At 33.4% G+C, this 13,081-nt stretch overlaps 1 protein-coding gene across 1 annotated transcript; it reads right to left on the bottom strand.

Moving 5' to 3' along the window:
- Window positions 1–763: 763 nt before the first annotated feature.
- LOC140431969 (testisin-like) lies at window positions 764–12,077 on the bottom strand. The gene is made up of 3 exons (XM_072519837.1): window positions 11,948–12,077; window positions 6,261–6,507; window positions 764–1,162 (listed from the first exon to the last, which is right to left on the bottom strand). The coding sequence occupies exons 1-3, from the start codon at window positions 11,948–11,950 to the stop codon at window positions 897–899; spliced, it is 516 nt and encodes a 171-aa protein (XP_072375938.1). The 5' UTR covers window positions 11,951–12,077; the 3' UTR covers window positions 764–896.
- Window positions 12,078–13,081: the final 1,004 nt, after the last annotated feature.

The raw sequence follows: 13,081 nt of genomic DNA, 5'->3' as shown, positions 1-13,081 counted from the left end.
AAGAGAATCACCGAATGGAGCCCCATAGGAGGGAGGAAAAGAGTTTTAAGTTTTACTAAAAATTTTAGTATATCATTGTACCTTAAAAAAGCAGCCTATAACTATTTTTTAACAAACTAGGTGCCTCTGAGTCTGAGATATGCCCATCGAAAATGTCAAAAATAGCCATTTTTACCCTATATTTAAAGAGCTATATCTCTGAATCCAGTGGACTAATTTTAACTTACAAGATCTCATTTTTTTTGCTATAGTGTCAAATTTTTGTTGAAATAATTTAAAAAACCGGAAAAGATAAGTTTTATTATATAGGCCAGGAAGAACAAGAAGAATTACAATTTATGATTTTAAATTAATTATCAAAATTTAACCAAACGAAAAAAAAATGTAAAAATAGATAAGTTAAAGGGCTTTTAAATACCTTTCAAACGAGCATTAGTAAATTACAATTTATTTCGTAGATTTGACGATACAGCTGTTTAAAAATTGTCAGTTTTTTGAAAATCACATTTTTTATCATTTTAAACTGATACCACAGAATAAATAACAATCAGAATGCCCACTCTCAGATGCCGCCTCTGAAGTTTGTTAGCACGCGATCGCCATATTTTAAACGGAAACATAGACTTAAATTAAGAAATTTGTGACAAGCTATGACAGAACTGTAATTTAAATTTAGATATTGTAAAAGTAACTTACATTTTAATATCTTATTCAGATTTATATCAATATTTACTTATGCACTATAGCAATTCTGTGCTTTCTCTCATACTTATACTCAGGTCTTTTAATATCAGTGCTGTTGCTTCATATTTTAACGACGAAAATAAAGAAATCTCACTAAATTTTCCACCACATATTTCATAAAAATCACGATTCTACCATCGGCTATATCACGTTTATTGGACTATAACGTTCCTAATCCATTCCGCCGTGACCGGAATTTTATGATAAATTCCAGGTTGATGGGGCACACCGCAGCCGAAGCCGGCACTGATAATGCCCACTAAAGTCCACCTTCCACGTTCGAGAATTATTAAAGGACCTCCCGAGTCCCCTAAACAGGCGTCCTGCTTCCCGCTTTCGTGCCCAGCACATAACATCTCGCTGTGGAGATCGACGTAAATCCTATTGAGCTTGTGCCACCGTACACATTCTTTTATATCTAAAACAAAATAAAGAATTATGGATGTGATAGGAATATTTTTTCATTACACACTTTATAGATTATTTATAGGTGAAGTTAATACAATATAGTAAAAACTTAAATATGCTTATAATTTCAAATATATTTGTTAACATACATTTACAAAAAATAGCCAGAAAACTACAGAAGTATAAACTTGTAAAATACTATGCTAAAACATACAACTAAAATTTTACAAGTGCTAATAAATCGGAGAATAAGTTTAGCAGATAAACAACAGGGCTTTCGTAGTGGAAGATCGTGTACAGATGCAATATTCGTTATTAAGCAAAGTACTGAGAAATCACTAGAGTATAATAGACCAGCATTTCTTTGCCTGATTGACCTAAAGAAAGCGTTTGACAAAGTAAGACTCAAAGATGTAATCCATCTTCTGTATAATAGAGAAGTTCCCCTAAATATTTAATAAACTATCGAAAACATCTAGCAAAACAATAAAATAGAAGTCAGAATAGATGGGCAACTTACACAACCTATAGAAATAGGCAGCGGAATAAGACAAGAAGATTCATTGAGCCCCATGCTCTTCAATTCGATCATGGATAAAATCATCAAAAGCGTTAACAAAGAAAGAGGATGCAGAATGGAAAACAAAGAAATAAAAATACTCTGTTACGCAGACGACGCAATATTGATAGCCCAAGATCAAGATAGTCTACAAAAACTGGTCCAAAGATTTAACATGGACAGAACAAACAGAATTTAATATGACAAACTCATTTCAGAAAATTAAAACAATGGTAGTCAGCAAAGAACCAACCAGATGTAAAATAGAAATTGATAGCATCATTATTGTACAAGTAATGGAAATAAAATACCTGGGAATTACACTGTCTAGCTATGGAGACCTGGACAAAGAAGTAGGAGATCAATTACAAATGCAAATAGACTGGCAGAATGCCTTAATAACGCTATATGGCGAAACAGACACATTAACACTGAGATGAAGTTAAGAATTTATAAAGCCAGTGTAAGACCAATAATGACATATGCCTCAGAAACAAGACCCGATACAGTTACAACGCAAAGGCTACTGGAAATGGCAGAGATGAGAGTACTGAGAAGAATTACAGAAAATACGCTGAGAGATCGAAAGAGATGTGAAGACATTAGAAGAAAATGTAACGTACAGTGCATAAATGAATGGACACAAAATAGAAAAAAGAATGAAATAACCGCATAAGCAGAATGGAGGAGACCCGTATCGCCAAAATAATAGCAAGAGATACGACCGCACAAAAGATGGAGTGGCAACCTTCTTCTTCTTCGTTACTGACATTACAACTCGCGATAAGTTTTCGCTGCATCCACTATCGCCCTCCATCCTCTACGATCTTGCGCTTCCATTTCCCATTGTTGTACCCCAATTCTAGAAAAATCGGCTTTAACATCATCCTTTAATCTTTTTCTCCGTCGGCCTACTGATCTTCTACAATCTGGTCTTTCAAAAAACACTGTCTTTAACACTCTGTCATCCTCTGATCGTACCACGTGATCTCCCATCTTATTCGGTTTGCCTTGATATTTCTAACTATGTTTTTAGTTCCATACAGAGTCACCAATTCAGCATTGCGGCGTCTTCTCCAATCCCCTGTAAATTCATCTCTTTGAAGACCAAATATTATTTTGAGAACCTTTCTTTCAAATACTAGAAGCTTATTGATTTCCCGCTGGTTAAGAGTCGATGGTTCAGAGCTTTGGGTAATAAATAAAAATGACGCATCCAAAATAAAAGCAATAGAAATGAATTATTGGAGAAGATGGTGCCAACTCACTAGAAGAGATAGAGTAAGGAATACTGAAATCAGAGAGCGTATGGGCATAGATATTGACCTCCTGGAAACTATAGAATGCAAAAGGCTGAAATGGTATAGCCATGTAGAAAGGATGAATGATCAACGATGGCCAAAGAGAATGTTACAGTGGATTCCCACGCAGGAAAAAAGGAAGACCAAGATGATCGTGGAAACAAGAAGTAAAAGGTGCAATGGAAGATAGGGGTTTACAAGTAGATGACTGGAACGATCGCAAGCGTTGAAAGCTAGGTTGCGAGAAACGGCGGCAGCTGTAATAAACTCGTTATATATATATATATATATATATATATATATATATATATATATATATATATATATATATATATATATATATATATATATATATATATATAAACTAAGGTACACTCGAAGAGTGGTGGGTTTTTCGGTCAAAGTGGAGAAATAAAAGACAAAGAAGGTGGCTACTTCATCTATTTATTGAAGACGTTTCGCTTTCTGCTCAGAAAGCATCATCAGTTCATCTAAAAAGAATAATATGAAACCAAACATCCATAGAGAAGTTACAACAAAAGTGTGTTACCTTACAAAGATATGTAGCAGTCAATGATGTTAAAAATATGAAAAAACTTACGAAACTGGACATTCAGAGTTAACGTTGTATAAAATAATTAATTGAAACTAGGTATAGTTTGCAATTTAACAAAATTAGCACAGCAAAAGAACATGTGATAAAAATACATGTATAAAAAAGTTATTATAAAAACTTAAGTAAAAAAATATGATTTCCAACATCCGAAACGGATAGGAACCAGAAGAAGAAGAAGTAAAAAACATTAAGGTTTATTTTAAAGTGTAAAGAACTAAAAAGATCATACGAATGCACTTCCAACAATTTTATTTAATAAATTAGATTTTAATTTTAACTTTAGGTAACATTATAAGTTATTTAGATTAATAGTAATAAGATAAAATGAAGTTACCAGTCTTTAGCTTACTGAGTCTCGCCGATAAATGAATTTACAGGTTTAACACCCACAAAAAACACGTGAAGAGAGGTGGCCTTGAGGTCAAAGTGACATAAACAGCAAGGCAACCTACCAACCTCTATATATAAGGCGGTATATTCAAAAATTGTGATAAATTTGGTTGACAGCTTGTCGTTAAAAAACCAAATAATGAAAGGAAAAGGTGGTTAAAATCACCACTCACCCCAACAGTGATTGATCTGTCAACAAAGAACAAAGCATGCGAAGTCAACCCAAAATATCATATATTATAATATTATGACGTCACTAGTTAGCCAGCTAACAGGTGAAGATTAATACAACTTCCACAGTCCAAAGGTTCAAACATTTAGGACAGTAATGAAAAAAATTCTATGAATCAATTTCAGTTTAATTTTATCAAACAAGTTCATCAAAAAGAACAATTACTTAATTATGTAAAAGTGATATTGACAAATATTAATAAAATATAAGTTGATAAATCTAAGTTAAGGAAGGAATAATTTATTTTATTTTATTTTTATTTAAATTTATTATATGAAAATGTAATAACAAAACCCCAATGTGGGACAAAATTTAAGTAAACAACATATCAAGCCTAATTCTGTAAAATTAATGCATGATAAATTTGACTCAAATTACTAATGTCGGTTCTCTTATTAAGGGTATTAGGATGTTTTAATATTGAACACATTTCTAAAAACTGTCTTTTAACGAGATTGCGTTCAGTGCCAAGAATTTTAACTTCATTAAAGTTTACTTCGTGCTTAGTGTTGATAGCATGTTGGGCAAGAGCACAAGTATGCTTAGATAAATTAATATCACTGCGGTGAGTCGTAAGACGCCCTCTCAGTGATCTCCCTGTCTGACCGATGTAACATGAGTCACACTCAGCACAAGGTATATGATATATTACATTAACTTGTGGGCAGAAGTATGAGAGACATGGTGCAGTGTTTTACAAGGCTTGCGGACGCAGCAAGTGAATTAGGACTTGTGGTAAACGAGGAAAAAACCAAATATATGTTGGTTTCTAAAAACCCTCGAAATATCCAAGAAATAATTCAAATTAACAACCATACCTTTGAGCAAGTCAAAGAATTTACATATCTTGGATCGCTAGTAAACGCAACAAACACGACAAGCGACGAAATAAAAAGACGCATAGCAATAGCAAACAGAACTGTTCACGGCCTCCGGAGACATTTAAAAAATAAAAATATAAAACGTGCACTAAAGCTTAATATATACAGGACCTTAATAAGACCAGTTTTGATATATAGGGCTGAAACGTGGATCTTATCTCAAAATGATAAAAGACTTTTTGGTATTTTTGAGAGAAAAATTCTTAGAAAGATTTTTGGGGCCGTAAATAAAAATGGGCTATGGCGTCGAAGATACAACTTTGAACTGTATCAGTTATACACCGATCCAGATATTGTGAAGTTTGTTAAAGTGCAGAGACTTAGATGGGCTGGACACATTGCTAGGATGTCAGATCACGAATACACGAAGAGATTAACATTTTCACAACCAGAGGGCACAAGAAGCAGAGGACGACCACGAATGAGATGGATTGATGATGTGGAAGAAGACCTACAGATTCTAGGGGTTAGAAGATGGAGGGAAGTTGCCAGGAATCGACAGAAGTGGCGACTTCTTTGTGAGCAGGCCAAGATCCACAACGGATTGTCGAGCCACTTATGATGATGATGTCTCTTATATATATATTGACTATGACTCTTATATATATATATATATATATATATATATATATATATATATATATATATATATATATATATATAAGAGTCCAATAACCGACTAATATAGAAGACATAAATTATTCGAAAACTTGAAACTACGACGTAATTTGACGAAATATATACAGGTCACCGGGTGGCATAGAAATATCACGATGCAGCAGAGTAAAAACATTAGAGCAGCTATGACCAAAAAAAATTAAAACGTTACTAAAAAAATGTAGAACACATTTTAGTGAACAATATTTTATCACTAATTAATATTTCAATTGATGACATGATTAGATATATTTTATACAATATAATAATATTGAAGATATATCTTTAACCTTAAGAATTTGAGGAATTTTCCTCATTCTGCCGATAAGTTTTCTACAGGATTTTCGCTAAATACTTTGATCACCAAATGTCTCCAATAACATATATTTGCGTTAGCAAGTATTGGAAACAAGTATATTACTACATTTTAAATAATTTTAACAGCCACACACAAAAACTTTAAATTACCTACCTAAAATAGGAACTGAAGCACTCCTTAGAACATTAGTACCCATTAAATCATTGCTTCTCTTGATCTTCCCCCATCCCGCCACCACTGCCTCTCTCCCAGTCAGCTCTATGTCATTGTCCGGCAAACAAATGGGAGAAATATGGAAATGGGTGCTGGCTTCGGTCGCCAACTCCAGGAGGGCCAAATCAAATCTATCAGGTTGAGTGGCTCGATATCGGAATTGCGGATGAACGATCTTTTTTCGGACCTGAAAATGGTTTTAAATCAATGGAGGTTTGGGTAATGTATCGTTTTGTTGGAAATTTATAGGCAGTGAAATATTCCAGGCCTTTCTTAAATTTAGCTGTTTTTCTTTATTACGTGTGTATAAAAGTTACTGTAAATAGCTACAAGAAGTATTTTTTAATTACGTATCCTTTATAAAATATGTCAATAAAATTAAATCTTGTACGTCAGTATACAGTGTGCTTCAGGACGAACTTACACTATGTATATATCTATTTATCTAAGATATTTATTGTTTTTATGTTAGCAGACCGTGTATGAAGATGTCATAATTGTCGCTATTTCTGGTTACTGGCACTTTTATATAATTAGCTCATTTAGAATTAAACAATGAAGATTATGAACATTTACTTTTAATTCTTGGGAAATGTGATAGTTATTACTACAGCATGTGATATATTTACTACCAAATAACTAATCTGTGACACTGTAAAGAGATTACTTAAAAATTTTGGTTATTTTGGTTGTTTTCAACAAAAATTTAACCACGTGAGGCTTATTGTTGACTATACTGATCATACAATTAATGTTCTTGGTTACTATGCTGCTTATCCCGAAGCATCATTGCGTTGTGGTGAGAGAGATTTAGATCTACCAATGCCATCTATTTACGAATTAAAAGAAACATAAATTTCATCTCTTTTCTTACACTTCAGTCCACAGGTTAAAGGAAACAGACCAGTTGCAGGAATTTGTAAGGATAAAATGTCAAGAAGATGATGAATTTTTTAAAAAGATTCTGGTATCTGGTATAATGTCAAAATGTACAAAAAACGAAACTTTATGGTCGTAATGTGCATAATTCGTATTACTGTAGCGAAGTAATTCAACATTTAACAAGAGTACGTGGTTTTCAGAAGTGATGGGATTTTAATGTGCTATCAGCAACCAAGTTGGTTTTAGCTCTCCACTTTTATGAGAACTTAAACAGTTAGAAATTGGTGTTAAATAATTTTATAATTTTTTGTTTTCTAATATATTTTTATATCTTTCCTATACTGTTGTACGGAGATGAGTCGTGTACTCTCACAGACGCTACCTGCAGGAAAATTGAGACTTTCGAAATGTGGCTTAGCACCACGTTCCTAACCAGGGCGTTTTATTAAGAATGCAAAAATAAACAGAGTTGTTATTCACAATAAAAACAGCCAAAATCGAATACCTCGGTAACATCATGAGGAACAGCGAAAGATATGGTTTGCTGCAATTAATTCTACAAGGAAAAGTGGAAGGAAAACGTGGACCAGGAAGACGAAGGATTTCCTGGCTGAAAAATCTACGTACGTGGTTCAACACAACAACCACAAATTTTTTCAGAGAAGTAGTTTGCAAGATACAGATTGCCATGATGGCCGCCAACATCCGAAACAGATAGGCACTACAAGAAGAATACATTTTGTCATGAGACTGAATAGATCATGAATGTAAAGTCCTGAGAGGACTATGACATGGGACAGGCGGCACAAGGTCTCATGGCATAGATAGAAGTTAAGCACTTTCGATTAGGTCATGATGATACTGTATTACTGAAAGTAATAATAATAAAGATGTACAACAGTCCGTACTAAACATCATTACATGGCGCAGTCTTGTGGTTAATGAAGCCTGTTGCTTCCAAAAGTGTTTGTATTACAACCATTTTGCGAAAATGTGTAACAACAGAATCATAAGAGAAGTGCCGGAGATTCAAGAAGTAGATATGGACAGTAAACAGGAAGAATTTATGGTACATCAATTGAGGTAAATGAAATAAAAAGAAATAAGGTATGCTCCGATAGGTTAGTAATTGAGCAATATGGAATAGATTTTAAAATAGGTACAGGTTCACAGGTTAACATTATATCAATCTACTTTTTGAATAAAATCAACAAAAATCATGAGATAAATCAGGGCAAAATAAGGTTAGAACCTTATGGGTGATTTAAAATAAAACCTGTGGGTATTATTACACTAAAATGTATATTTAAAGGAAACATATATTTCAACTTGAATTTGTCATAGTTAAAGAAAACCTTATGCCAATTTTAGGTTTAAAATCATGTTTAGATTTGGATTTGATACAAAGAGTAGATAACATAGATTTAAATATAACCAAAAATGACTTTATTAAACAAAATATTAATGTATTTACTGGATTAGGTAAATGTCCTCAAAAATGTAAACTAAACTCAAAGAGAATTGTGTTCCTGTGGCTAAGCCCCCACGAATGGTCCCTTTAGCCATTAAAGAGAGATTAAAAAAACATCTGCAGGTCTTTACTGCCAATCTTTACAAGAACAGGTAGACCTAAAAAATGAAAAGAATGAATGGCAGCTATGTACGCCATTGCTCCCGCTTGGCGGCGCTAGTGTAGTTGGGGGTCAACGTCATATAATATTATTTATCTATGGTCAACGTTATGACAGTTCGTGAAGTTTGTATATGGTGTTTTTGTTTACGATTATTATTTCGTTTAATGAATAATAAATTATTGGAGAAAAATACGGATCTTGGACTATTGGAGGAAGGAATGCCAACTGGCATTCTACTGGAAAAAAGGAAGCCCTTATCGAAAGGTAAACTATATTAATCATCTTCTTAATGTTTGATTTCTATAGCTCAGACCAAAATAAATATATTTATGTTCATCTGAGTTTTATAGTGAAGTATTTGTATTTGGGTTTTGAGCTAACACAGTCATGTAACGTACAGTGGTGACTTCTTTTGTATGTTAGTATATTAAATTAATTTAATATAAAAACATACAACAGAAGTCTTTACTTCATTTAATATGTTATACCTATGGCATACAGCCAACTACAGGGTTTTTCCTGTTAAATTCTTAGTAAATATGGCTGCAACTAAAATATTCCAGAAAAACATAAGTATTTTAACAAATACGTGCATTTATTGTCGGCACATATTTATCCCTTCTTATTGCTAGAATCCACTTTTTTGTCATCAGAACATCTTTGGGAAACCTGTGTCCTGATGTTCTCGATGAGCACAAAGGCACAACACAACATTGAGGTATTTTATTTTCTCAAATTAAATTCACACAGCCAAATAAACGCAATATTTACTTACAAGTAAATTGATTTAAAGAGTTGACGTGACCTCCAACTACACAAGCGCCACCTACGTTGAGCTTTTCAGATTAGCTGCCATTGGATAATAAAAGAAAATTGTACAAGCACTACTATGATAGAAATACAGCTACAAAAGAAGAATTAAGTGTAAGGGATAATGTGGCTATAAGAGAAGATGGGCAATGGAAACCTGCTGAGGTTAGATGAGGTTTACAAGAGCCAAGATCATAATATGTTATTGAGAAAGAAAATGGGACACTTGTAAGAATAAATAGCTATCACTTGAGAGCTTGTGACCATCTAATAATATTCCTAAACATCATATTGTGTCCTGATGTTCTCGATGAGCACAAAGGCACAACACAACATTGAGGTATTTTATTTTCTCAAATTAAATTCACACAGCCAAATAAACGCAATATTTACTTCCAAGTAAATTGATTTGAAGAGTTGACGTGACCTCCAACTACACAAGCGCCACCTACGTTGAGCTTTTCAGATTAGCTGCCATTGGATAATAAAAGAAAATTGTACAAGCACTACTATGATAGAAATACAGCTACAAAAGAAGAATTAAGTGTAAGGGATAATGTGGCTATAAGAGAAGATGGGCAATGGAAACCTGCTGAGGTTAGATCAGGTTTACAAGAGCCAAGATCATATGTTATTGAGAAAGAAAATGGGATACTTGTAAGAAGAAATAGCTATCACTTGAGAGCTTGTGACCATCTAATAATATTCCTAAACATCATATTAACCTAGCAGATGATTTTGATCACAATCAGAATGACAGACCTTCAACATCAACGGCCTGTGAGAGTGAAATGCCGAATCAATTTCCTACCAGAAGTAAAAGAATAATTAAACCTCTATCTAGATATAATGACTTTGAGATGTACTAGTTTTGCAATCAGTATTGTTATTAGTTTTTATTTTAGAATGTTTTTATTCTTAGTTCATTGTTGTAATTTCTATGTTTTATTGAAAGAAAAAGATGTCATGAGACTGAATAGCTCATGAATGTAAAGTCCTGACAGGACTACGACATGGGACAGGCGGCACAAGGTCGCATGGCATACAGGTTAAGCACTTTAGATTAGGTTATGATGACACTGTATTACTGAAAGTAATAATAATAAAGATGTACAACAGACACTCTGAGATAGCGCGTCACGTTTTTAAGTAAAAGGTATCTTAATATATATAAAAGATTTTAAAATTAATTATTTATATGGTTTACCACAGCAAGAATTTAGAAAACTGTTTTTGGTTTAAGGTCGAGCTTCTTCTCAATGTTTAAAGACCGTTATCCAATTTTTAGAAATAGACATTTGAAAATAGGTGAATAGCCAACAATGATCCTTTCTGGTAGCCCCCTCGACAGACAGACATAGCACCTCTAGTTTTTTTTATATGGGGCTAAATACACAATGAAGTATATTCCCATATGGCATATTCCCTCTCCCTGCAGCAATGATTAGACATGCAACAAACAAAAGCGTGATAACTCTATAAATGCTTGCAAGCTCAAGGACAAAATTTTATATGACCTAGGAAAAACTAAATAGTAATTATTTTATAAGAACATATAAGATTATTATTATTAAATTGTCTATCAAAAGACAGAAAAAACCCAAATTTGAACTTATTTCACATTTCACATAACGCTTAATCTCTGGGTCAATATAAATAATAACCAACTTGAAGTTATTTTTAACCCTTAATCTCTAGGTCAATATAAAATTATCACTAACCTAGAAATCCACCGTTGTGCTCTTTTAAAAAGCTTACGGCATATCCAGTTCCTCTAAAACCTTCTGAAGATTCTTGTAGGAGAGATACTTGGTTTATATTGCTCCATACAAAAAGAACAGCTGAATAATTAATTGAATAATCCTTAAAATAATCCGATAATATAATTATTCTTTATTCTTAAAAGGACCAAAATGAATTACCTCGATTTGAAACAGTGATCATAAGTAGCTAAAATTTGATAACAGGCCTTATGGCTATGTAACTAATTATACATTTTAGATATTTTTAATGTAACAAGATCCAGAGAAAACACCTTTGAAAATAGGAGACGCCCTCCAATAAGATGGACCAACGACTTGCAACGCACACGCACAAACTAGATAAAAAAAATCAGGAGATAGAGAGCTGTATCTAATATTTAAAGTCCATTATATCTAGCAATCAACAGCTTTATAACCTTAATGAGGATTATCAGTAAGTACTGCTACCAGTATGGCCAAATTTGGAGCTATGCCAAGCTGAGCAATATATAAGCAACATAAAAAATACACAACATTCATTTAAAATTCTTATAGTTACCATATGTAAGTCCGCGGGAGCTAATTCCTTAACTGATCCTGTATCCTGAGTATCAAGCTCTCCTAAATATATCCAAATATCTTTCAAATTTGCAGCTATAATACAGTGGGCAGCTGTAGCTACAAATTTTCTTGACACTAAAACAAAGCCACATTTAAATTATCCATGTAAAAAATAAGAATCGGATAGGATTTTTCCTGGTAACTTTAGATAATAATTACCGTGAGCGATAGATCGGAAAAGGCGGTCCAGTTGCTAGATTAGCAAGGTCTACTGATTTAATTCCTTACGATTTTTTGGATACTTAAAATTAATGGTTTATTTAATACCAACAGAAACACGCGCTTAGCATTGGAGACGAATTCAGGATACCTGAGACGGAACAATAGAGGAATTTTGGCAAGAATTCGGCTGTCTTTAAGTACGCGAATAAATTTGTTTGCAAAAGTTTGACAATATCACAATTGTTATTTTTTTAATTTCCTTGACCAGCTTTCACAATTAGAAATTAACTTGTTAGTCAATGCAAACGTATGCATTGATACGTATGCAATTTTTCCCGAAATTGGTGCGACATAGATACCTCTCTTAAACAAGACTCTGATGACTGCAATTAAAAAACGTATTCACGACAAACTATTGGGAACATTCCACTAAGTAAATATACAGAATGCTACATCTTATAGTATACCGTTTCAATCGTTTGGAAGATATTGTAATGAAACTGATGCTGGGGCACCATTCTTCAAAAGCTTTAGGTGTCTTGAAATGCATTTTTAGATAAGATCTTCTTCAATATCATGAAGCTATTAGCTAAATTTCCCAATGTTCCTCCACGTTTTTCTATCTTCTGCCATTCTAGCAGATTCTGACAATGGAGCGCCAATGGTAGCAACAATATGGTCCGTGTATCGTGTGGGAGATCTACCTCTATTTATTTTGCCTTCTACTTTTCCCTGGATGGTTAGTTTTTCAAGACTATTTCTTCAAAGCACATGTCCAAAATAGCTTATTATTTGTTCTGATATTTGTGTTCTTAGTCTTTTCTTTATGTTTAGCTGGTCCAGTATGGATTCATTTGTTCTTCGGGCCACCCATGGTATTCTCAGCATTCGTCTCCAGCAGTACATCTCA

Source organism: Diabrotica undecimpunctata, unplaced genomic scaffold (assembly GCF_040954645.1).
Source record: "Diabrotica undecimpunctata isolate CICGRU unplaced genomic scaffold, icDiaUnde3 ctg00001292.1, whole genome shotgun sequence".
In the NCBI taxonomy this organism is placed as follows: domain Eukaryota; kingdom Metazoa; phylum Arthropoda; class Insecta; order Coleoptera; family Chrysomelidae; genus Diabrotica; species Diabrotica undecimpunctata.
The sequence above is the reverse complement of the archived record's forward strand: the minus strand, read 5'-3'. Positions and strand labels throughout refer to the sequence as shown.